The 24,457-nt window shown below is 42.1% G+C and overlaps 1 protein-coding gene across 5 annotated transcripts in view; it reads left to right on the forward strand.

The window, feature by feature from the left end:
- The window catches only part of SEC24C (SEC24 homolog C, COPII coat complex component), a 34,257-nt gene extending 10,161 nt beyond the window's left edge, over window positions 1-24,096 (forward strand). For 2 of the 5 annotated variants that reach the window (XM_030452786.1, XM_030452787.1), the window contains exons 3-25: window positions 173-259; window positions 1,473-1,590; window positions 2,244-2,398; window positions 3,569-4,006; window positions 5,284-5,414; window positions 6,711-6,779; window positions 8,339-8,450; window positions 9,257-9,384; window positions 11,099-11,237; window positions 13,227-13,342; window positions 13,633-13,757; window positions 14,014-14,205; window positions 14,925-15,018; window positions 15,745-15,861; window positions 16,390-16,560; window positions 16,900-16,996; window positions 17,297-17,442; window positions 17,908-18,046; window positions 18,495-18,613; window positions 19,221-19,400; window positions 20,066-20,257; window positions 20,654-20,743; window positions 21,192-24,096. In XM_030452786.1, coding sequence (XP_030308646.1) covers window positions 173-259; window positions 1,473-1,590; window positions 2,244-2,398; window positions 3,569-4,006; window positions 5,284-5,414; window positions 6,711-6,779; window positions 8,339-8,450; window positions 9,257-9,384; window positions 11,099-11,237; window positions 13,227-13,342; window positions 13,633-13,757; window positions 14,014-14,205; window positions 14,925-15,018; window positions 15,745-15,861; window positions 16,390-16,560; window positions 16,900-16,996; window positions 17,297-17,442; window positions 17,908-18,046; window positions 18,495-18,613; window positions 19,221-19,400; window positions 20,066-20,257; window positions 20,654-20,743; window positions 21,192-21,332 — 3,296 coding nt within the window. In that variant the 3' untranslated portion in view covers window positions 21,333-24,096. The remainder of the gene's footprint in view (window positions 1-172; window positions 260-1,472; window positions 1,591-2,243; window positions 2,399-3,568; window positions 4,007-5,283; window positions 5,415-6,710; window positions 6,780-8,338; window positions 8,451-9,256; window positions 9,385-11,098; window positions 11,238-13,226; window positions 13,343-13,632; window positions 13,758-14,013; window positions 14,206-14,924; window positions 15,019-15,744; window positions 15,862-16,389; window positions 16,561-16,899; window positions 16,997-17,296; window positions 17,443-17,907; window positions 18,047-18,494; window positions 18,614-19,220; window positions 19,401-20,065; window positions 20,258-20,653; window positions 20,744-21,191) is intronic. The other 3 variants (XM_030452788.1, XM_030452789.1, XM_030452790.1) reach the window with 3 other exon arrangements.
- Window positions 24,097-24,457: the final 361 nt, after the last annotated feature.

Raw genomic sequence — 24,457 nt, forward strand, 5'->3', positions numbered from 1 at the left:
TGTTGGTTTCCTTTTCATGAGATCATGGAGCTGAAAGTGCAGTTGCAGTTACCTGAAAACCAGTGACAATGAGGCTGCTGCTGGGTTGTTTTACATAGCCTCAGTTTCCAGTACTGTTGAGGCTTGTATTAAGGTCTCAGGCTTGATTTACTGGTGTGTTCTGTCTTTCCAGGTTACTTCCCTTCCTTGGGGTTCCCTTCGAAGGGCTCTCCTGTATCTATCAACTCTGACACTTCTTCTCTCCCACCTAATTTCATAGGTAAATGGTGTCCTTTCTGTGTGAGTGTCTGTGCTGAGTTCCCATTTGATATGGGTTTTCATCTCAGGGGTGTGGGTACCTGATTATTCAGGCAGAGGTGGGTGGGACACTTCCCAATCTATTTCCAGGCAGCACTCCAGAAACATAAATAGGATATGGAGAAATAATCCTGGTGGAAATCCCTTATGCCTGCAGATCCATAGATAAAACCTTACCTGTGACTAATGCATTCTGCTTTCAAAATCTGAATTAGCTCATTCAGGTTCTGTCAGGGTGAATCCTTAGTTTGAAAGGATGCAGTCTCCTATTTGAGAGGGAACTAAAATATTTGAAAGGTTTGAAAACAACTAAAAGGTTTGAAATGATAGGATTGCCATGCACAAATTAAAAATTTCCCTGGGCACCAGGAGGTTGTTATTAGAAATCACAAGGCTTTTGTAACATAGGCTTCTATTTAGGGGGAAATATAAGTTTTTAGCTTCCTTGGCTATAGCATAGAAACCAAATATATGTTAGGAGTAGTTGTGTTTCTAAAAGCAGTGGCTTGAAGGAAGAAATATTTTAGCCAAGCTAGCAATCAAGATGGAAGAATTAGAAATGCTCCTAGAAATAATACTGGTTTTTTCCTTCTAGTCATATTAGCCTCCAACCTTGAGAGGTTGGAAAGAAGAGTCTGTGATGCCCCCTCTTCTCCCCTCCCCATTATGTTATATGTAAAAGCAGTTCAGTTAGGAAAATGGAGTTAAATTTTGGGAATTTTTTGAAAAGGAAATCTACTCACATAACCTGCTTACCCTTCAAGTAGGGAAAACTGAGCTGTAATGAGCATTAGGTCTGATTGTGAGTCCTCTCCTTGGTCTGGATGAAAATAATTAGACTTTGAGGGGAAAGAATTTCATACCTTAACGAGGAGATAATGGTCTTTTTTTCATCAAAAGATGCAGTTGTCTTTTTTTGACCCTTCACAGTACATCCTTTCTACTTGCTCTGCATGGAGATTGTTGGCACTGGCTAAAAATATTTGTGCTTCCAGTTTTGCTGCTTCTAATATAGTTGTAGAAATTATTTGTTTCTTGTGGGCTACTGATGGATCAATTTGGCCACCACTGTTTCTGCACTTCTTTTCATTTCCTGGGTTTTTCATGGTGTGGTTTCAGAGAGTAATTTGTGATTAAAAAAAATTAAAACTGTTTTTAACCCCCTATGTCTGTAGGTTCATTAAGAGCTCCCCCAACAACTGGAGCTCCCCCTCCAGCCTCTGGAGCATACAATCAGTTTGGACATGGAGATGTACAGAATGGGATCCCAACCTCAGCAGCCCCAGTGCAGAGGTAAGCACAAAGGCCTGTCTTGGTATAACTGTACTAGATCTAGACCTTTTAGCTTCTAAAACAAACTAAATATTTGTTGGGTTTTTTTCCTGTGGTGGATGTTGACTTTCTTTATTGCTATCATCAGTCTTGTTTTAAAACAATTACACCCAGCCAGCCATAGTATGTGATTCCTTGTCACTGTGAATTATCTCTCCCTGGAGCATGCTGCTGCCTGTCATTGTTGGACAATTCCTTAGTATTGATTCTGGGCCCTGTTCCATCTGTTATGGATCCCTGAATTATCATCAGAAGCTCCTGGGCATCTTCTCCAGAAGGATCTTGCCATCACTGTGCCAGTCCTCACTGCTTCATTTCAGTTACAGGTTATGGGGGAAGGTTGGTTTGTTGTGACAACTAAAATGAAATTAGCTAAAAAAAATGCTGTAGGCATAGAATTTGTATTTTAAGAACTAATATATTTGTTTTTATTATTAAAGGAATTCAGATCCACATGGGCTATGTAATTATTCTGAAACTGAGCTACAGTGCTTCTTGTAAATAATTGACACCCAGCTAAATGTTTGTGTAATAGAACAGCTCTAAAAGGCTCAGAGAATTGTAACTGCTTGTGTCATGGGGATCCCAGTCAAGTTTCTCATCTTCCTTCTCAGGCCACCTGCCTCCCAGCCCTTCCTGCCACGCTCAGCACCCAGCCAGCAATACGGTCCCCCTCCAGCCAGTGTACAGCAGCTCACCAACCACATGGCAGGGATGACAATTGTCAGTACCACAGCTTCTGCTCCTCCCCCAGCTGGACTGGGCTATGGTGAGCTTTCCTGCCTGCAGAAACACACCATTTGCTTTCCATTTCTGCCAGTCGTGTCAGGAATTATTAGCTCTTGCCATATGGTGATGGGAATTCTCTGGGTGTTGATGTCTGCTGTAGTAACTCCTTGGTAATCTCCTTGCCTAAAAAGCCATCCTTGGGAGAAACAGAACTGAGGCTATTGTAGGAGGCACTGTAGGACATGGGTAACAAAAGAGAGGAACAATATTTCTCCTCAGCTGGATGAGTCTTGGAGTGAAACACAAAACCAGGCTGTCCCCAAGTAAGCTGTTGGAAAGTGTGTGTGCTTTGCCATTGCTGTGCAGCAGCCCAGGCAAAAAATAAATAAAAAGGAAAAGGGGCTCAGTAAGTCAGAAATGGCTGAAATGACTCTGAGTGATTCTGTGTGGCAGAAGGGTTGGAGCTAGATGATCTTTAAGGTCTCTTCCAACCCAAACCCTCCTATGAATCTAGGGGAAGAGTTTTGGTGGGAGTTGAGAAGAAACTTAAACAGTGTAAACTGAATTTAGGTGTTTTGTTCTGTTGTAGTAGATCTAGAGTCCCATTGTTGTAGATTACAGGACGTTTTTGTCTTTTGAAGTACTTTTTGACAAGCATCTCTCACACTCTGTAAAGACTGTATAGGAAAATCAGGAGTAGGAGATGCAGATTTTGAGCAGTATTCCTCAGCCTTTTGAGCAATACGTTTGTCTAAAATTGTCCTCACAAATAATGCAGTGGTAAGTGGAGAAAGTGCTAGTTCTGTATTAGAACCATGAAGCTCCAAACTATTCTTAAACTAGAGGCTCCAGCTTAGTGTGGAGTTTAAGCTACAAACTAAGGTCAAGAGATAGGCAGACAGAGTTGTAATTGTGGTGATTCTTGTTTCATGTACTCCTGGCTTTCCTTGTTTTTTGCCCTGGATCCTGAAATACATTCTGATTATGTAAAATAAGAAAGTTTCAAGTCCCTCTTGGTGAGCTTCAGCTCTGGTCAATTTAGGAGGGTGTCCAGTTAAGGTTTGTCTCTGTTGGTCCTATTAGGCAAATCCATCTGAAGATGAGGAAGTGACAGGTGTATTTAGATTATATAGAGCCAAGGGGGGGTTGCTTGCATCTTGAGGGGAGAAGGAAATGATGTGGGGTTTTTTTTGTTTGTTTTTTTCCCCAGGTCCCCCAACATCGGCTCCCCCAGTCTCGGAAACCTTCAGTGCTCCCTACACCCCTTACACTGCCAGCCCAGGACCCCCTCCTACCACTGTGTTTCAGGGTCCTCCTTTGGCACAGCCTCCCTTCCCTGCCCAGCCCATGTCAATGCAGCGCCCACCTACTCAAGTCCCTGGCTTTGCCCCACCTCCCCCTTCCACAGGGCTTGGACCTTCCCCTTACCCCCCTCCTGCAGGGGCCCCCAGGCCACCTCCCATGCCAGGCCCCCCTCTGCCTGGGCAGAGCCTTGCTGGACCATCAGCATCCCAGCCCAATCATGTGTCCTCACCACCACCTCCATCACCTATGGCAGGGCCTCACCCTGGGCCTCCCATGGGTGGCCTCCATGGACCACCTCCTCCCACTCACCCTCCTCAGCCAGGATACCAAATCCAGCAGAATGGTGAGTACTGCTGCCACAGGAACTGGGTAACACATCTGTTCTCTCTCTGCTGCAAACTGAGGGTCAGGTTTGTTCCTTGTGGGCTCCTGGCTGCACTTCAAAGCTTCCCTCTGGTTTCCCTGTCCTCGTGTAGGAAGGACAAATCCAAAATGAACAAAGGAATGTTGTGTTCCAGGATAATTGTCATGCAGGTTTTATTCAGATGAGTGAGTGTAACTAAGGGAATCCTAGCTTAATTGGCCAAAAAGTTGTTTAGTAATTAGTGTCATAATGCTACAAGAAGGCCATCAAAATAGGAACTTTGCCTGCAACCTCAGATGTTCAAAAGTAGAGGCTTAAAATCATGAAAAGCCTTACTGTCATTTTGGAAAACTTTGTGGTCAGTGTGCATAATCAATGCATCTGAGACGAGTTGTTAGATGTTGAAAAGGAGTTGCTACTTTCTCAATTCACAAAACTACATTTTTTCTCCTTGTAGAACATTGCACCTTTTGCATGTGCTTAGGAGTAATATCAGTTAAACTTCCTGATTTATAAACAGTTCTGGCTGGTTTTTAATCACTCACATTTATGGATAGCTGGGGTAATCATGTGCAAGTGTCATGATTGAGAATCCAGTCCCCCATGCAGCTTTGCACAACTGGTCAGGTAAATTAATTAAAAAATACTTGTCCAAATTGCTATGAACTGTAAAACCACCAATGGGACAGATCATGCTGTCATTCTATAACTGACTGAACTTGTCTAAAATAATAAGAAATAACTTCAGGTAGTTAGAAATTAAGAGACTGTCTTCTTTTTTTCCTCAAATCACACAGTAACCTATTACTGTATTTTCAGACAACCCAAAACTGTCTGAGAGAACTCCATTTAGTCTGAGAATTATGGGTCATCCATCAGCTTATTTTGGTTGTTGTGTGAGCACTTTCTGTTAGGCAGCTCTGCAGTTTCACTGGAATGTTCATAGTGTGTGACTTCAATCTGCATTGTGGCCATATTTCTCTAAAAATAGAGATGTTAGCTAAAACTCTGTGTTGCCTTAAGTCTGGTTTTAAGGAGGACTTTATCAGTTTGTTGGATCACTGACAGAGATGTACAGATCTAAGCTGAAACACTGTGATAAAAACCCCTGTGTAAATGTTTGTAATCCCCCAGAACTGCAAAGCTTGTGACTTCCTTTTTCTTGCTTTTTTTTTTTGATGATGACAAGAAAAATGCTGCATGAGAAAATACCTGGCATGAACCACTGTTTGATTTTGCTGTCCCTTTCTTCTAAGGTTCCTTTGAACAGGTGAGGGGCCCCCAACCAAACTATCCAGGAGCCTATCCAGGAGCACCAAATTATGGAAGTCAGCCTGGAGCACCCCCCCCACCAAAACGCTTGGATCCAGATTCCATTCCTAGCCCTGTGAGTAAGCTGGCTCTGTGGTTACCACTGTCAACAATTCTGTAGCATCTTTACACAAAACAGAGCTGACAGAGACCAAATCTGAAAACAGGTTTCTCATTCCAAAGAACATCACTGTTTTCCTGCTTGTTTTGCTCTCGTATATCCAGCTTCCTTTTTTTTTTTTTTTTTTCCCTGTTATGAATAAACCCAGAAGCAGTGTTTTCCTTGGTTAGTAAAGAAAGGCACTGCCTATGCAAATCAATGCTCTAATTCCTCAGGTCTTTTTCTGTACTGTGTTAGGTTTGGAGAATTCTTGAGGACTTTGTTTTTCTGGTTTCTCCAGTTTTGGATTCTTTCTTCATAAGTTTCCAAGGTGAACTAATTCTAGGTTTTGAGGTGACAGTCTGTGAACTGTGTGATCCATATCTAAAGTGTGGTTAATAAGAGGGGATTGTAGTGCTTTTCCTTTCTCTTTTCTTACCACCTTAGTTGGTCAGTTGTTTTTTGGTGTCATTAACTCATGGCACTGCTTCAGGCACATATGAAGAGTTTCTCAGATTGGGATTGTTTTTCAAAATGCAGGTTCAGAGAAGGGCCAGGCAGTGCTGTGCAGTGCTCAGCAATGATGAGGAGTATCGAGCCTGGCAATTTAATTGCCACCAGTGTACTGTGCTGTTCCTTCCACTCCTGCTGATGCTTTTCTCTTACTGTCTCAGAAGGCCACAGTTGTTTGAAACCTTTCCAGAGCAGTGCTTGCAATCAGTTTACTTCAAAACTATGAAAATAACTTAGTCTTGAATTAATGTTAGATGTGGTGCTGGTCAGAAGTTATTGCTGTTCAAAAAATGTTATCTGTTTAAACTCCAGGTTTATGACAAGTTTCTGACTGATTGTTTCTTAGAATGTAAGAAGTCTTTATCTGCTTGTCTGCTTCTCTTCCACTAAATGAGATCTCGGATGGCTTGTGTTAGTTGCCTTCATTTTAGCATGTTCTTAAAGCAAATATCTCCAATTTCTAACCAAAATGAGCACGTGAACCACCACCTCTGTTAGCAGTTTGTTCAGAGCCCCAGCCCAGTATCCTGGCACGGCTGGTTTTGGGTTCCTGTCTGCTGCCAAACCTGATGTTTCCTTTTGCATGAACCAGTATCCAAATGTATCTAATTTCAGTGCTACAGATTTCCATAGAGAGAAGTAACACTTTTTCTTTTTGTTTTATTATTATTTTTTTCTTTTCCTTTTTCTCTTCTCTTTCTTTTCTTTTTTTTGTTTTTTTTTTTCCAAATTCGTGGCACTCTTCTTTTAAAAAAAAAGCAACTTAATGAGCTGCCACCCCAGCAGAAACCCAGGCACAGAATAGACCCAGATGCAATTCCTAGTCCAGTAAGTGCTGTACATGTCGATTGTAGTCTGTGTGTTGGTGACCACCTGTGCATGCCCAGAGCCTGAACTTCACCTCACTAACCCTCCATCATTTAATCCTTTACCCTTTCCTTGCTGTCTCCTGCTTGCCTTATCAAAATGAGTAACATTACACCTTAAGGTGAAAATCTCCTGTGATGGTGAGGCCATAGAAAGCAGAGTGTTGCAGAAACAGATCATGAAGAATGTCTCCCCTTCCTTTCTTTCTGCTGCTCAGTGTATTTCCTTCACCAGATTCCAGCTGGCATTTTCATCTGAGCCATCAGCATAACTGTCTGTACAGTGTGTGTCTTGTGTCCACATACACACAGCATGAGCATTTGTAGCCATGTTTTCTCCCAGTTTGGAGCAGAATTCAAATGCTGTTCTTGATGCTGTACCAGCTGATGCTTTGAAGTTCTAAAACTGCAGATGAACTGTTCTGTTTTGATGTTAATTCCAGATATAAATTGCCAATATGAGACATGGGGAGCTGTCAGCATTCTCTCATTATCTGTGCTCATACACAGCCATTAAATTTGGAAATTTAATGCTTGTGTGTAGAGAATCTTACCTAAGGAAAGGGGAAAAAAAAGCAGCTACCTTTTGGATTGGAAGGAAAAACACACATTTGGCTCCTTACCCTTGTATCACTTCTTCCTCCTTTAGCCAAAGTGGGTCATAAAGCAGACACCAGCAGTGAAATCCCCAACATCAGTCAGCCTGCAGACTTTTGGACTGGGACTAGGTTTATCCTAGAGGAGTCACTCTCTGGTGCTATGGGAGGCTTTCTGCTGGCAACTTGGAATCTTTAGTAAGGATGGAAGTTCTGCTCTGCAAAATCCCACTTTACTCCAAGCAGAGGCACATGTGTTTGGTGGCAAAATGAGATCAGGAGAGTGATTGCTGGGTTTAGTGCTTTTATTCAGCCACCAGCATGGAAATGTAGTTAAAACTATGGGTAACTACAGTTCTCTGTTCTTATGCAAAGGCCAGTGGGTATTTTAGTCAAGGAAATCACAAACTCCTGAGCACCATGGAGTAGCAGATTTCCAGCCCAACTTGCAAGCATCTTTCTTTAGGTCAGAGTTACAGGAGTTAGAAATGAAGGCATACTGTGAAAACTCTGGAACATAACAGAAAGGAAGAGCCAGGTTATCTGTACAACTTCAGACCAAGGCTTACAGAGGTTTCTAATTTTAATTTACCTGAGAACAGTACGCAGGAGAATACTGCAAAAAAAAAAAAAAAAAAATCCTTTCTTGATCTATCTGGCTTTTATGAATTCATATCAGGCCTTAACACACAAAGTAAGCTGCCACTCAAAATATTTGGGGGAAAAATGATTTGCAACTTGTAGTTTTTAGTTCAAAGTCAAACTGAGAGGTAACTGCTTGACAAAACTTGTTTGCTTTAGATTTCCTGGTTTTAGTGATGTTTGCCTCAGGTCCCCTTTTCACCACCTTAGAGCTGAGAGTTTTGTATTTTACAGTACTTTGTAACCAAGCTTCCAGATATTAACGTGGTATTTTCCATCCTAGATTCAAGTGATTGAAGATGACAGAAATAACCGTGGGTCAGAACCCTTTGTCACTGGAGTGAGAGGGCAGGTCCCACCTCTTGTTACAACTAATTTCTTGGTCAAGGATCAAGGTAAAATAGTTTCCTTTTCCTAACCAAACAAACAAAACACAAGCTCCAAAGACTCAGTGATAGGTCTTTATGTCTTTAAAGGAAAAGTGATTCCAGTGGTTGGGGGTGTGTGTTTTACCAACAGAAACTTAGTTTCAAGTCCTGTGTTGGTCTGATCGAGATTTAGATTCTCCTGAGTGTTTGGCAGCTAGTAACCAATTCAAAAATAAAAATGCTTTCCAAGGCAGGTGCCTGGGAGCAGCATGAAGAGGGATATCAGAAAGCAGCAAGTGAAGCCCTTCTGTTGAGCTCTATCACAGTAATTAACTGAAATTTGCTAGCAATATAATTTGAACTTTTTAAAATCAAGTGGGATGTCCACTGGTCTGTGGGCTTCCTAGGGAGAGGATATTTCATCTTCTAATTTCCCACATGGTTTTGGAGCTCTAAAGCTCCCTTAGACTTCACAAGCTGATTCTGCAATCAAGCATTTTGCTTTTCAGCTAAAACTACAGAATCAAGTGGTAGAAATGTCTGAGCTTTTTTCTGCCTGGAGTCCTTCTTCAGTCTGCAGAAGGAGTGAAACAGGAAGGACTTGTTGGAGGGTTGAGTGGATCTGCAGTCGTGGTAGCTTGGTTTATTATATATTGTTAGTTATAGAGGCAGTTTGTTTGGAACTGAAGTTTTGCACAGATGGAAACAAATTGGGTTTTTTAGATAAGCTTGTAGCCTCTGTAGCTTAACAACACAACTGAAAGTGTTTTTGTTTCTGGTCTTTAACATAACCCTGTACTGAAATGTCTGGGGATTTCTCCTTTGTTGCCCAGGTAACGCAAGCCCCCGCTACATCAGATGCACATCTTACAATATTCCCTGCACTTCAGACATGGCCAAACAGTCCCAAGTTCCCCTAGCTGCTGTCATTAAACCACTGGCTACTCTACCCCCAGAGGAGGTGAGAACTCTCTGCAGTTTACACACTCACTTTGTGTTCAAAACACTTCACATTTGATGGCTCTGATAACTTCAGCTTTTTTCCAAGTAACTGTCCAGCACTGTGTCCAAATGGCCAAAATACAAGGATGGTCCCAAATGCAGAGGCTTCCAGTTGATCTCAGCTTCTTTCCTGTCCTGAAGCATCTAGATGGTTACTAATGAGTGGTGCTAAGTCTTCTCTATGGTGTCAAGTAGTGGAATTATTTTATATACTCTGGCTGCTGCGTGGTGTTAGCCTGCCTGGAACAGTGGCATAGAGACAAACTTATTAAATTCAAATACATGTGTTTGCTCTCTGCCCTGTTAAGCTTAATTTCAGCATCTGCTGGGGAAAGGAGCATCCTCTGGGCTTTTCAGGGAGGTTTTATCATGTTGCATTTATTGATGTTCCTAAAGTGGTTTGTGATAAAACTTGAGCTGTGAAGTTAATTCCTGTATTGCTGTATTTGTGGCTGGAGTTTAAAAGGAGCACAACAGGAGAACATTTTCCTATTTGAGAAACCCAGAGGCTTGTGGAGCTGCAGAGTTTGTGGAGGAGCTTTACAAACAGCTGGTTGTTCAGTCTCCTGGTGTCTTTATGTGTTGAACAAACACTTGTAATATCCAGAAAAAACATGGCTAGGGATGGAAAATTGCCCTGGAGACCAGTCAGCTTCTAGCAAGGGCAAACTCCCTGTGGAGGGGACCCTTCCAACAGATGAAGGCTCAGCTGTTCAGAGCACTAAGACTGTAAATAGAACTCAAGAGAATAACTGTCTCATGAAAACACAGCACTCAGGTAAACTCAGAATATGAGAAAATTCAGCACCTGGTTGTGCCACATCCAGGGCCTTTGCACTCTGTTAATTCAGTTCAGAAAGCAAAGATTTGGGGGTGCAGAGCCTGTGTGGATTTGTACATCAGGAGTGGGGTTCTCATGCTGAAAAGGAGAACTGACACAGCTGTGGCACAGACAGGGAGAAAGTGCCTGCAGCATTTGCTTGGCTCCTGCTGGATGAAAATGTTGTGTCCTAGGCAAGATCAGAGGTTTGGTGTGACTAATAAAGAGTGGACACATTTGGTGTCAGCAGATTTAAAAGTAAATGGTTAAACTTTCTTGGGAGCTCAGTTCTTAGTTGTGACAGATGCTTTGAACTCTGAATATAGCTTGTACGAGTTCTGCCTTAATTTTAAAGAGCTTCCTGCTTGTTCTGAGGTTGAGAAGCTGCAGAAGTTGCCAAGGATCTCTTTCTGGCTTGGCTGCATAAATAGGGCATTATCAGTAGTAGTTAGAAAACGATATAAATGTAACAGATGGGAGGACTTGCTATACAATAGGGTTGAGACAAGCAGAACTTCCAGATACACTGGATTTTATGGTGGATTTCAAAAATAAGTCTTATCAGCTGAAATTTTTGAAGATAGTCAGGATACTTTATCTTCTTGAACATATGGCATGCAGTGACTGGCTTCCAATTTGTCAAAGAGGTTTTGTTTTTTTTTTACAAGGTAAAAGAAGGCAGAGGAGCTTTTAAAACACAACCTGTGGGGAAGCATGAATTGTGTGCTCACTCCCATGAGGTCATCACAGCCTTTCTGGGGCTGTGGAGGTTGTGACCACACATATTGCAGAGCTTAAAACTTCTTTCTCACCCTGTGACCTTTCTTTCCTGTTTTTTCCCCTGCTCCCACAGAACCTCCCTTACTTGGTAGACCATGGAGAGTCGGGTCCGGTCCGGTGCAATAGGTGCAAAGCTTACATGTGCCCTTTTATGCAATTCATTGAGGGTGGAAGGAGGTTCCAGTGTTGTTTCTGCAGCTGTGTCACTGAGGGTAAGGTTTCTTCTGGAAATCAGTGTCTTGGCTCTGTTGGAGTCATCTGTGAACAAGATGCAGGCAAAAAAAATCATGTTATGATCATTTATAATGTATGCTAGGATCATTTACAGTGCATGTTATCATCATTGAGAATGCTAACTGTGCTTTATTGTGTGTTTAGTCTTGCAAAAAAACCAAACACACCTCATCATAAAACACATTTGCTCAGTTCTGAAATCATGCTCCAAGGAAGTAGGTGCTTATGCACTGCAGTATGACTGTACTGATTTTTATAACATGAGGTGCTTGTGGGATGATTTCTGATGGTTTGAAAGATTATTTATGCTGTTGCCTGAGGGTATTTCAAATGTACATTTTTCTATGACAGATTGAGAGATACATCTAGTCAGCAGCATAAGTTGGGATTTCTTTTTTTTGCTCACAAAGCCTGATTAAACACTGCTTAGAGATGAGATTGCAGCTAAATCTTCTGCAGCTGAATAGGAGTGTTCAGTGTATGCCAGTTAATCTTTGTTGCTCTTCTAATTAATATAAAACCTGCTTCCTTTTAAGCAGAATTCACTATTTGCAGCTTTATAGCAGGACACCCATGGATGAGTTTTGAAGGCACGGTGGTGATGTTTGGAGTGTTTGATTTGGTAGCAGTGGTGGCTTGTAGGGAACTGTTCTCACCACCTCAGCTGTGCTGTACAACTGTCTGTACAAACAGAAAAGGGAAGCTGACAGGGGTTAAAAGGGCCAAGTTGCAAAAAAAACCCTAAACCAACAAAACCCTATTTTTCTGGTGACATTCAGCCTGTATGCTCACTCAGCAGCCCTATGAATGACTGTACCTGCAACAACTGGGCAGGGGCAGAAAAGGGAGGGATGCTCAGAGACTGCTGATGGAAGCAGTGCTGTGAAAATCCAGTGTAGTTGTACCTAATACCTGAGAACAATTTCTGTTTCCTCTGCAAAACCAATCGGGTAATTAGCTTGCACTGGCTGTGTGCTTGGAGAGGAGAGAAGTGCCAGGTGCTAATTTATATACTCACAACAAGATCACTTGGTTTTCTTTGGAACCGTTGAAACTTTGAATGTTTAAAGGTGATGCTGTTGGAGATGATTTGATTCTCCCCTGGAGCTACAGAGGCAGCAGCAGCTGGAATGTTGTCACCCTTGCAATCCTGCAAGAGGAACTCTCACATAGCTTTGGGGGCAGAAGGAAAATGCTTGGGTTTTTTTGGCAGCTGACTTCTGTAGGTGAAAACTTAACTCCTAATTTGCCATCTGGTGCTTGGTACCAGCACAAAAGCACTAAGCCCTGTGTCTGGTTACACAGATGTAACAGGATTCTTCCTGTTACAACCCAGGGTAAGAAGCAGCCTGTCTGTTCTGACACAAGGATTAGGGCAGGCTGAGAGGGTCTGGAAGGCTTTACTCTTGTGCAGCAGGGAAAGGGAATGAGAAGGGGAAATCACACAGCAAAATAAGGAGCTCCATCTTTCAGTAAGCCTGAACTGAGTCAGTAATGTCATAGCCTGTACTTTCCCTCAAACTCTTAGTCATTTCTTAATCTTTACACAAGATTTTATTACTGTTTTTATTATTATTTTAGTTATTTATTGCCATTTACACAAATGGTTATTGTTATTATTCCTTTGGACTGAACCCTTGAGAAGAATCCTACCAGCATGTGGTAGTGCTATTGCTGAGGTGCTGCTTACACTGAGAATTGGAAGGAGACTCAAGGAAAGGATGACAGTGACTGTGGAGTCTGCCACCTGGTGCAAGGGGCAAACTGGGAGCAGTTTGTATTTCTGGGCTTTAATGATGCTTCTTGAATTGCATTTGTATTCTCAGTGATACTTGGGTGCTAGCAGAGGGTGCTAGGTAGCTTTCCTGGAGTTTTATTTGAAAGAGCTGTTGTCATCTTAGCTCTCTAGTCACAGTGTTTAGCCTGGATTCAGTGTTACTGAACTGAATTGTTTTTTCCTTCCCCAGTGCCACCCCAGTACTTCCAGCATTTGGATCATACTGGGAAACGAGTAGACTTCTATGACAGACCAGAGTTGTCCCTGGGCTCTTATGAGTTTCTAGCAACAGTTGACTATTGCAAGGTACTGTGGCACCTGTTTATTGCTGGGTGATCTGGTTACAACTACCCTGTTCTTCCTGGCAAAGTCAGTGTGGGACATGTAATACCAGTCCCTTCCAAGCACAGTGTGTTCCCCTGCCTGTCTTGGGCAGGAATGGGGCAATGATTTAAAAAAACTACTGCTCATCAGTAGAGAAGTACCTGAAAGCTGTTAGGAGTTCTGACCAACATTCATTTGTCTGTGCTACAGAGCTGTTATGTGGGCTGCACGTAACAGGTGACACAAGGTGACTTTTTCCCTCTCTTCCACAGAATAACAAGTTTCCCAGTCCACCTGCTTTCATTTTCATGATTGATGTGTCTTACAATGCTGTAAAGAGTGGCTTAGTGAGGCTAATATGTGAAGAATTGAAGTCACTTCTAGATTACCTGCCCAGGTAGGTATATGGTGTACTGTTGTAGCCACTCAGAGTGGGGGAAACTGTTGCTTTTTGCCTTTAAAAAAAATAGCTAGAAATTAAAAAAAAAACATATTTGATAATCCTGCCAAGCTTCAGGAAACTGCCAAGCAGAACATCTTTCTGGAAATCCTTCTGGGTGAAAAGAATTCTTCCTTCCTTTTCTTTTTCCTGTAGATCTTCCTTGGTTAGGTTCTGTGTAATGATGATGTGAAGACCAATCTCTCTCTTACAGGGAAGGCAACATGGAGGAGTCAGCCATTCGAGTAGGCTTTGTCACCTACAACAAAGTCTTACACTTCTATAATGTGAAGAGCTCTCTGGCCCAGCCACAAATGATGGTTGTCTCAGATGTGGCAGATATGTTTGTGCCACTCCTTGATGGCTTTCTGGTGAATGTGAATGAATCCAGGACAGTTATCACCAGGTAATGGAGAAGTTATTTACAGTGTGGCTAGAAAGGTCTTGTTTGGTGGGATCAAAGTGTTTGTTCTGCTGTTCACCTAAAAGTCACTTTGTGTGTTTTAACTTCCTGCACCCTTTGAGATTAAGCTGGCAAAGCAGGACAGGAAAATTGGTGGGATAAGGGTGTATTTAGCTTGTAGTCCATCTGGGCAGAAGATAGACTTGAGGGGATTTAGAGCAGAAGGGTGTCTCTGGGAGAGAGCACAACAAAACACAACTAGAGTGATGCAGAATGAAATACTCGTTCTAATGAATATTTCTAATGAAGTATTTCTAATCCTGAAGCACTGCTTCAGTGAGGCAGCTACCTAAGTAACTGAAAATTCAAACAGTGTTGCCTGATTTTGATTCTGTGGAGAAAAGTGAGATTAGAAAAGGTGAAATCTAGAAGGAAAGAGCAATTAGCAAAGTTTAGGCAAGTTGATTATCATGATACTTGAACTGTAAGTAAGCTATGGTGTGTAGCTATGTTTTGGGAGCTAGACCTGGCTACTGCATGTTTAAAGAAAACGTATATCCTGGTTTGTACATTAGCAAATACTGTAAAAATGTTGCAGATTTACAGGCATGTTAGAGACTTGTGTTTAAGCCACCTTAGTCTTGTGGGTCATCAACTGCAATTGTGTGGCTTTCCCAGTGAAGTGGGATCTTGAATTCCTCCTTTTTCTTGTTCTCTGCTAGTTTGCTGGATCAGATTCCTGAAATGTTTGCAGACACTAGAGAAACAGAAACTGTTTTTGCACCTGTGATTCAAGCAGGGCTGGAGGCTCTGAAGGTTAGTAAGTAACTGCATTGTGGTGCCAACTGGTTTTCAGTCTGAGTACTTGGAAGTTCATAGTGTGTGCTAGCAGAGTATTCCAAAGCTTTTCTGTTGCAGACTATTTTCTGGTTTTCTATCAGCAAAGTATTTCCAAAGCAAAGACTATTCCAAAGCTTTCTCTAAGTCTCCCTGTGGCAGATCATTGGCATGTAGGGAGTACCTGGCTCATTCTTCAAGTACATGTACCTATGTTTTGTTAGGTAGCTAGCTAGCTGTTTTCTGTCCTTTTTATGTTTTTCATAATTTTATTATTTTAATAATTAAAATATAAGATGTGGCTTATTCCCAGTTGTCTGGCTGGGTTTTGCTTTGAACAAGCAAAGCAGGGTTATTTTAGGGTTTTACAGAAGCTAAAAAAAATAATTAAGAAAAAAATCCTCCAATGCTAAAACCAAGTGCTGAAGTCTGTCATGTCTTGTTGAGGAGTTCTGTAATTTGGTGGGTTTGTAATCCTGTGCTTCAAGCTCTGATATAATCATAAATAAAAGGAGAAAATGCAATCCCAAAACAACGTGCTAACCAAGTAAACTTTTCCTAAAGTTCTTCCATCCAAGTACTTGATCCAGATAATCAAACACATGGTATAACTCCATCTTGTATATACTGTTCCCTTGGTAAGGTTTCCCCTCTATTTTTTATGAATTGTTTCTAACCTGTGCTGTTGCACTCACTTCCCTGCAGGCAGCTGAGTGTGCTGGCAAGCTCTTCATTTTCCACACCTCTCTGCCCATTGCAGAGGCCCCAGGGAAGCTGAAGAACAGGGATGATAAGAAACTGATCAATACAGATAAGGAGAAGGTAATAATGGTTTGAGTGATGCTGATGGTAACAGATCTATATTATATTCTATATGGGATAAAATAACTCTGAATCAACCTGAAGAAATTGTCAAGGGTAGGAAATAATGTAACCGTGCCAGCTAATCTCTTAACTTGGCTTGAGAACAAAAGATAAAGGTGCAGAGAAGAAAAAAGATGCTTGAGAACAAAAGATAAAGGAGACTTGACATAAGGACACCTGGTATGAGAGCAGGAAGAGGTAGGTGTAGGTTCTTACACAGGATAAAATAACCATATCTGGATGGATGTACAGGTGCTGAATTTAGAATTAAGCAAACTGTAGTAATTTCTGTAATATTTCAACAATTCTTCAAAGGCAGGGTCAGAATTTATATGAATCTATATGATTTATATGAATTTATATGATTCTAATTTCCCTGAAGAGAGATCTAATGTCTAGATGTGTGTTGGCTAGGATCACGAACTGGATCTCTCCTTCCTTTCCTTACAACAAACTTCTGATCTCATCTCTGACTTCCTTTCTCAGACTTTGTTTCAACCACAGACAAGCTTTTACAACAACTTGGCCAAGGACTGTGTGGCCCAGGGCTGCTGTGTGGATCTGTTCCTGTTTCCAAACCAGTATTTAGATGTGGCAACACTTGGTGTGGTACCTTACCAGACAGGAGGCTCCATTTATAAATACGCATATTTCCAGGTAAGAGTGACACTGGCTCAGTCTGATATATGATAAAAATAAGTATTATGGTTCAGTTATGAGGCTTTTTTTACTGTGTGAACCCCAGTGAATGAGTACTGCTTTGGAAAGAAATTGCTTCTGTCTTTAGATAAATTATCTCCAGTAACAACAGCAACAGGAAGAGAAGCTGTGCTGTTACCTTTCAGCACAGTGTTTTATGAGCAGGGCACTGAGTTTGTTGGCTTGTTTGGAGAGAAAAACTGCAAGAGATTGTATCTGGTTTGAAATGAGATGATGGTTCATGGAGCAGCTCTGCCTTATGGGAGTATCAAACTTGAATTATTGCTTCTATTCCAGCTGGAGACAGACCAGGACAGGTTCCTAAATGACTTGAGAAGAGACGTCCAGAAAGAAGTGGGATTTGATGCTGTCATGAGAGTGCGTACAAGCACAGGTGGGTGATAGCATGAAGAGTCCTAAATGTACTACTTCAGGCATGTAGGATGGGAAGGAACAGATTTTTCCCTATTTTAAAACACCCTGAGACTGGGATATGCAAAAAGCTCTGCTAAAGCTTGGAAGTTCTAAGACTTTTGTCAAGCCTGAGCAAAGCTCGCTGCTGAAGTCTGTCAAGATAAGTTAGTGTCACAGACACAGGATTTTCAGGGCTCCAAAGGCTGTCTGTGGTGCTCTTCTGTTGAAAAATGTGGTTCATGTTGGGTTTTTTCTTCTTTTTTTTTTTTTTTTTTGATAGGTATTCGAGCAACTGACTTTTTCGGAGCATTCTATATGAGTAACACAACTGACGTGGAGATGGCAGGTTTGGACTGTGATAAAACCATCACAGTGGAATTCAAGCATGATGACAAACTGAGTGAAGACAGTGGAGCACTCCTTCAGGTGAGCAGGAAAGCTTTTTAGGGGAAAAGAAGTGAGTTTTCAGTTAAGAATTGTCAACACAACTGTGTCAAGGTGGAACCAAATCTCAAGTTGGGAGGAGTGCCAGTTGCACAAGTGGACAATGTTCCCTCTGAATGATCAAACACTCCTTCAAGGCACTGTTCTTTCTTTCTGCCCCTTACTATACCCTTACCCTTTCAGCATGCTTGTTCTTAAGGTTGGCCCAGGCTGCTTGAAACTAGAATCTGTTTTCCAAGGTACAAACTGCTAACATTGCTGCTTGTTATCTTTTCATTGACCCTGGTTCCAAGCATGTGCTCTTTGTTGTTGTGTGAGCCTCTTACATAATCATCTTTGTTTAGGCACCCGAGCCCTAGTTTTTCATGATCTATATTCAGACCCTGCCTTTCTTATTGTAGCAGGACCTCATGTTTCTGTACCCTGGCATTTTTTTGTCTCTTGCAGTGTGCTCTGTTGTACACAAGCTGTGCAGGACAGCGACGACTCCGCATTCACAACCTCTCCTTGAACTGCTGCACGCAGCTGGCTGACCTCTACAGGAACTGTGAGACAGACACCCTCATCAATTACCTGGCTAAATATGGTAAGGGTAAACCTGGTAACAAGAATTGCAACCCTGTTTCTCCTTTCTAGTCTGCAGTAAAAGTTGACAAATCCAGCAGAGAGTTAGAGATGAGTATGTTTATTGCTGTTAAAATGTAAGAAACACTCCATTTTCTGTCCATTGTAAGAAAGATGGCCAGGCTATAAAAGGAGTTTTTATGGTACCCCATGCACTCAGTGTGACTGAATGCATTTTAAAGTACATAGGAAGAAGAGTTGAAGAATATGCAATGAGATGGAGTAAATGACCTCCTTCAGATCTTCAGTAGGAACAGATTATCTCTTTCCCACAGCTTTGAAGGGGGTGGAAAAAAGACCTCCATAAACAATAGTTGGTTAGCTTTACTTTGTGAAAGCAGTGTCATTTTTTTGTCCTGTTCATGGGGAGTCACTTGACAGCCATCCATCTCTCTCCTCTTTCTGTGCAGCATATCGTGGAGTTCTGAGCAGCCCAGTGAAAGCTGTACGAGATGCTCTGATCAGCCAGTGTGCCCAGATCCTAGCTTGCTATCGGAAGAACTGTGCTAGTCCCTCTTCTGCTGGCCAGGTAAACTCCACTGCTTTCACTTGACTCACAAGTGCATCAGGTTATGCAAAGTGATGAGAGCTTCTTCCTACTAAACCTACTCAAAAACCAGTCAATTGCTTTGCTCAGTAGACATCTACAAAGAGAAGACTCGAAGTAGAGAGACTGGTAGTAAAACTGTAGGTGAGCGTGGCTTCTTTTAGGTTGGATATTAGAAAGAATTTCTTTACCAAAAGGGTGATCAGGCATTGGAATGGGCTGCCCAGGGAAGGGGTGGATTCTCCATCCCTGGAGATATTTAAAAAGAGACTGGATGTGGCACTGAGTGCCATGGGCTGGTAACTGCAACGGTCGTGGATCAAGGGTTGGACTTGATGATCTCTGAGGTCCCTTCCAACCCAGTCGATTCTATGATTCTTGGACATCTGTCTGGGGCTCAAGAAGCACTGCTTGCTCGAGGGTAAAGTTTTATGTTAGTTTTGCAGTCCATGATGTGATGGGACTGTCAGCTTTCACTCCTGGCAGCTGTACCGCGCTCTGGGGGTTGACGCAAGCATTGTTTTGTCAAGCACAAGCTTATACAGCAAGGCAGGCAGCTGACCAGCTTCTGTCTGCTTGTGACTTGTAGTTGATCCTCCCTGAATGCATGAAGCTGCTTCCTGTGTACTTGAATTGTGTGTTGAAGAGTGACGTCCTCCAGCCTGGCCCAGAGGTCACCACGGATGACCGTGCCTACATCCGTCAGTTGGTCACCTCCATGGATGTGGCAGAAACAAACGTGTTCTTTTATCCCAGGCTTCTGCCCCTGGTGAGTAATTCAGGAGATTCTTTTACAGATTGAGACTTGCTGCTGTCTTGACTTGTCATAAGGGCTGGCATTTATGCTTTAGCAAGGGAAAGTGATTTGAGAAGGATTTGGGAGCTGCCATCTGTTGGGATGCTTCACTTGATTCCACTCAGTGATAGATGCTGTACTGCATCTTGTGAATTCGCTGGGGGATTTTTTCTCTTTGAGCTGTGAGCAGATGACTAGTGGCAAAGATGACACTTTTGACCCTTTCATAGCTGTTAAGAAGTCCTAAAGCTTCTTGTAACTTTATGTAGTAATTTTCATGGTTGCAGGGCAACTCCATGTACTTTTCCAACCTTTCACTGCCATAGTTGCTGGAATGATACTAACAGCTGATTACATTCTTACTCCAGAAGGCAACATGGGAAGTATAATTTTACAGCAGCTTTATGTTCCCTTTTGCAGACCAGGAGTCTCTGGTCTGCTTCAATGTCACATTCAGTAAGAAAACTAAGACAGGGAAGGTGACAATTCAGTCACAGGTATTGCAGTCGGATGAGTCCTAGAAATGAGAAAACCAGTGTGGTCTTAGTAGCAGAATTTTTCAGGACTTAATAAGATGTTGTTCTTTTATAACCTTGGATTGTATTTATTTTTTATTTTTTTATTTCCCTCTAAACCAGACCAAAGCAGATGTTGACAGTGACTCCTTGCCAGCAGCAATCCGGAACTCAGAGGAACGTCTCTGCAAGGGTGACATCTACCTGCTGGAGAATGGGCTGAACATCTTTGTGTGGGTGGGAGTCAACGTGCAGCAGGGGCTGCTCCAGAACCTCTTTGGAGTGTCATCCTTCAATCAGATCAGCAACGCCTTGGTGAGCTGGAGGGGTGGCAGTGTGGGAGATGGTGTCTGGGACACTCACCCAAAACTGATACCAGAAAGCAAGTTGAGACAATGGTGTTGCATTTCTCATACTAGGAACAAGGGAATCACAGAGATGTGGAACTAGTGGAAAAGTGGGTGTGTGGGGCACTCTTTGCCTTGTTTTTATTTGACAAGCCACTTTTCCACTGGCAGTGAGGAGAACAGTTTGTAAGTCACTGGAACAGATAATTCTGGTATGATATATTCTCCTTTAACCAGTCGAGGACAGGAAGTTGTATACTAGTGGGAGTAGCTCTACCTTTGTGTACTATGACAAAACTGCTGAGTTTTTTTCATGCTGTTCTGCCTCATGTGAGTAATGGGGACTGACTGTCTGTCATTGCAGAATGCTCTGCCTGTCTTGGAAAACCCCTTTTCCAGGAAAGTCCGATCTATTGTTGACATGTTACAAGTGCAGAGATCCCGCTACATGAAGGTAAAAATGTTTCCCCTGTTTGTAGCTTAAATACCCTTCCCTGCTAGCAAACCAGATGATGCCTGGTGATGCTGCAATGCTCAATTTACTCTTCCATAAATGTAATTCAAATGTAAAGTTTTCAAGGATCTGAAGAAAAATGTTGTGACTAGTTTGGAGTTCTGTGCTTACTAGAGTTTGAAACCTCATTTTCTTTCAAACCTATTGCAATATATGACTTCACAAACCATATACAAGTTATTTCCCTTTCATTTAGAACGGGTTGAGACTTAACCCAGTTTATTTACAGAAGTCAAAGCACATAAGCTGCACATGCTGTAATTCTGGTCATCTCTCTTTGCCTTTTAGAGCTATTCAGCTTTTTTGCTCTTTTTTTTTTTCCCCCAAGAACATTAATTCTGCTAACTACTGACTGCTGGTTTTGTTCTTGTTTTGTGTTTTTTCATAGTTAATAATAGTGAAGCAAGAAGATAAGCTGGAAATGCTGTTCAAACACTTTCTAGTGGAGGACAAGAGCCTGAATGGAGGAGCTTCATATGTGGACTTCCTCTGTCACATGCACAAGGAGATTCGGCAGCTACTGAGCTAAAGGAGGGAGTGGTGCTGGAACTCAGCAGTGACATTTCAGTCTCCACTAATGACCTGATCAGAAGGCCCAGTGCCCTCAAAAAGGACAACATAGAAATCTGTACAATTCCATAATTTTTAATACACATTGCATAAGCAGAAATCCTTTCAACCTCTCCCAGTCCCATAAGAGAGATGAAAAAATTTTCCTGGTGAGGGCTAAACAAACAAACAAACAAAAAAGGCTTTTGATACCAGGTCTTTTACTTGTATCTAAAAATTGTTTCCTGTGGTTGGCAGGAGTTCACCCCCCCCCACCCCACCCCATGCTCGCTAATCCTGTCCTAATGAATGTAGTTTTTTGGGGGTTTTTTTGTTTTGTTTTCAGTTCACTGTACATGATTCAACATTGGGTGAAAAAGCGATAACTCTTCCAAACTTCTGGTAGTTGCTGTGTGTTTGTATGGGCACGTGTGCATGCTCCAAGTGTGAGGAGGAGGAGGAGGATGGGCAGGTGGGGAGGACAAGGGGCAGGTCAAGGAGTGGGAGCTGAAACAACCAAAACATTTTGTGTCTCCTCTTAAGAGGGAAGCATGACGTCTCAGAGCAGAGAGGTAGCACCTGGCTGGCTGAACCAGCAATCCCTGAAAAAGGAAATGAGTGGTAAACCAGGAGGAAGCAAGGCAGAGTTCTTTCCACCATCTTCCCTGGACTGGAAGTTGCTGTGCAGATCTGTGATGGAGTGAGGAATAAATAGTTCAGTGAGCAACAATCAACAGCTTCTGAACAGGGTAGGGGCAGAGGTGAGGCTTCCTGGCAGTGTGTGTGGTGACTCCTTTCCTTATTGCATGGCTCTGTAGTATCCTACTCCATCCATGTTCCATGGCCTCTCCTGCAGAACTTCCCTGTCTGTCTAGGTGGTGGTGGGAAACAAAAGCCTCTTGGGCAGGAAATACTTTGAACACAATGATACAGGGCTGTGTAGGAACTGGATGATGAGGAAGCAGTCATTTTCAACTGTATCATTGTGAATCATAGCAAAGGTGTAGGAATTTGATTTATACCAATGCAGGTTTGAGACTGAGTTGTACCCTGGGATACAGGGAAGGAGATGCAGAAACTTAAATGTAGACTGTACTGTAGTAGGTACTGCAAGTACCTGGTTTCGGTTACTGAGGGCATCTGGGCCATAGTGCAGAGCTTCATTACTGGATGTTTATACCTTCCCCCACCCCCCCATTCTACCTTACTGATCAGCTTGCACAAAACCTTTTTATAAGCCTGTTTGTTAAACTAAAATACCTCAGACAGATGAACCCATCCACTTTGGCCACTCTGCTGCTCCATTCTGCAAGGGTGGGTGAGATGACTCCTTGGGAAAGAGGGAGTGAGTGTGAATCAAATTCAGAATTCTAAGGGCTTTGTTTATTTGCTTTTTGAAGGGGGGGACTGGTATCTTTTAGCTTGAGCACTTAACAAGTGTTCTTATAATACCCAGGAGTTTAAGATACCAGTAGCACTAAAAGCAGAAGGAAGGATGTGGGTGGATCATAGAGGGCTTGATATTTCAGAGGAAAGTCCTTGTTAAGATCAGAAAAATATCTGGCTGTGGTTTTAGTTCTGTATCCTGTAGCATGTATATAAATCCATTTTTCTTCTAATGCTGCTAGTTTGTCTTCCCTCCCATCACTACACAGAAAGGAGAACATGACAATTGCAATGGAGAACCTTCATGTGTACTCAGAGATGTAGTTGACAGAACCTTCAGCGTTTTTGTATGAATGTGGCCAACTTTTTACTCCATGTACTGCCTCCAACCAAAAAAATCTAGTGGATTTTTAACCAGAGAGGAAAAACAACTTCCCAGGAATATTAAGGTGCAGCAACCACAGACTTCCACAAATACTAATTTCTAGTGTTAATACTGGGGGGGGGTGTGGGGGTTGGAAATGAAGTCATAAATGAACCTTTCATTTTCTTCACTTGTTTTTTCCAATGCATCTTTTAATTTGTAAAGAAATAAAAATATATTAAGATGTATTTTATGTCATTGTTAGTAAATAAACACTGCTTATTTTTCCAAACCCTGTATTTTGCGGGAGGATGGAAAGGGGAAGGGCTGAAGTCTAGCTGATTGATTGATCCTCTACAGTCCTAATCTTCTGCTGATCAAATTCAGTCTCTTTTTTTTTTCCCTTATTTACAGTGAGCAGTGATAAGAAATCCATCAAGAGTCGACAGACAAAAGGTGCTGTTTAATCTCAGTGTTACTTTGCCTAGGTGAATGGTTTTTATTCTACTGCCCCTTCTGAACTTTCATTTTTTGCGAAGACCTTTTCATTTTCTCTTTAACAGCTTGAGTCAGATCAGGGTGGTTTGGTTATTTTTGCCTACTTTGGAAAGTACTACCCTACCTTGTGACTGTTAATGACTTCTGCAGTGTTAATTTTTCAGGGAAGCAGAGCTTTTATTTCAGAGTTAGGATAGCTGGGTGGGTTCTTGGTTTTGGAGTTGTTTTGTTCTTTGGAGGGGAAGGTGCTAATTGCAAATGCAAAGTTCAGAGTGAACTGGCAGTGTAACTTGACTGTAGCATAGAACATTGATATTGTACAATAATTGTGCTGATAATCTTACAACAATCTGTATGAAAGCACAAGACAATCATTGCTAGATATCCAACCTTACTTAGCTTGCTGTAGAATATTTTCCAGATTATTCTCCTACAGACTGTACATTATGTCCAGACTCTGCTACTGAATGATAAAGATGGGCTTTGCACATCTTGTATATTAATTGTGTGGAGTAAATTGTGCTTCTGGGTGGTTTTTTTTGTGGCAGCAACCCTTCTGATGCATGTGGAAGTGGCCTTTTGGAGCTGGGTTCTGTTGGCATTCTCTGGGGACAGCAGTGGAGGGAGCTGGTGGGGATGGCAGGGGCTGGATCATGCTCTGTCAGTGTCAAACTTTACAAAGGAAAAGCAAAAATTCCCATGTTTGAGCCTGTTCCTTTTCCAGGTAGAAAACACCTCTTTGCTTGGGTCCATACTGAAGTCCTGTATTATGAACTACCCAAAGTCTGGGGATTGGGATTATTTCTTAATGAATTTGAAGCTTTAAGCAATTCTATAACCAAGTGGTGATTCTGGAA

Source organism: Calypte anna, chromosome 6 (genome assembly GCF_003957555.1).
Source record: "Calypte anna isolate BGI_N300 chromosome 6, bCalAnn1_v1.p, whole genome shotgun sequence".
Lineage (NCBI taxonomy): Eukaryota > Metazoa > Chordata > Aves > Apodiformes > Trochilidae > Calypte > Calypte anna.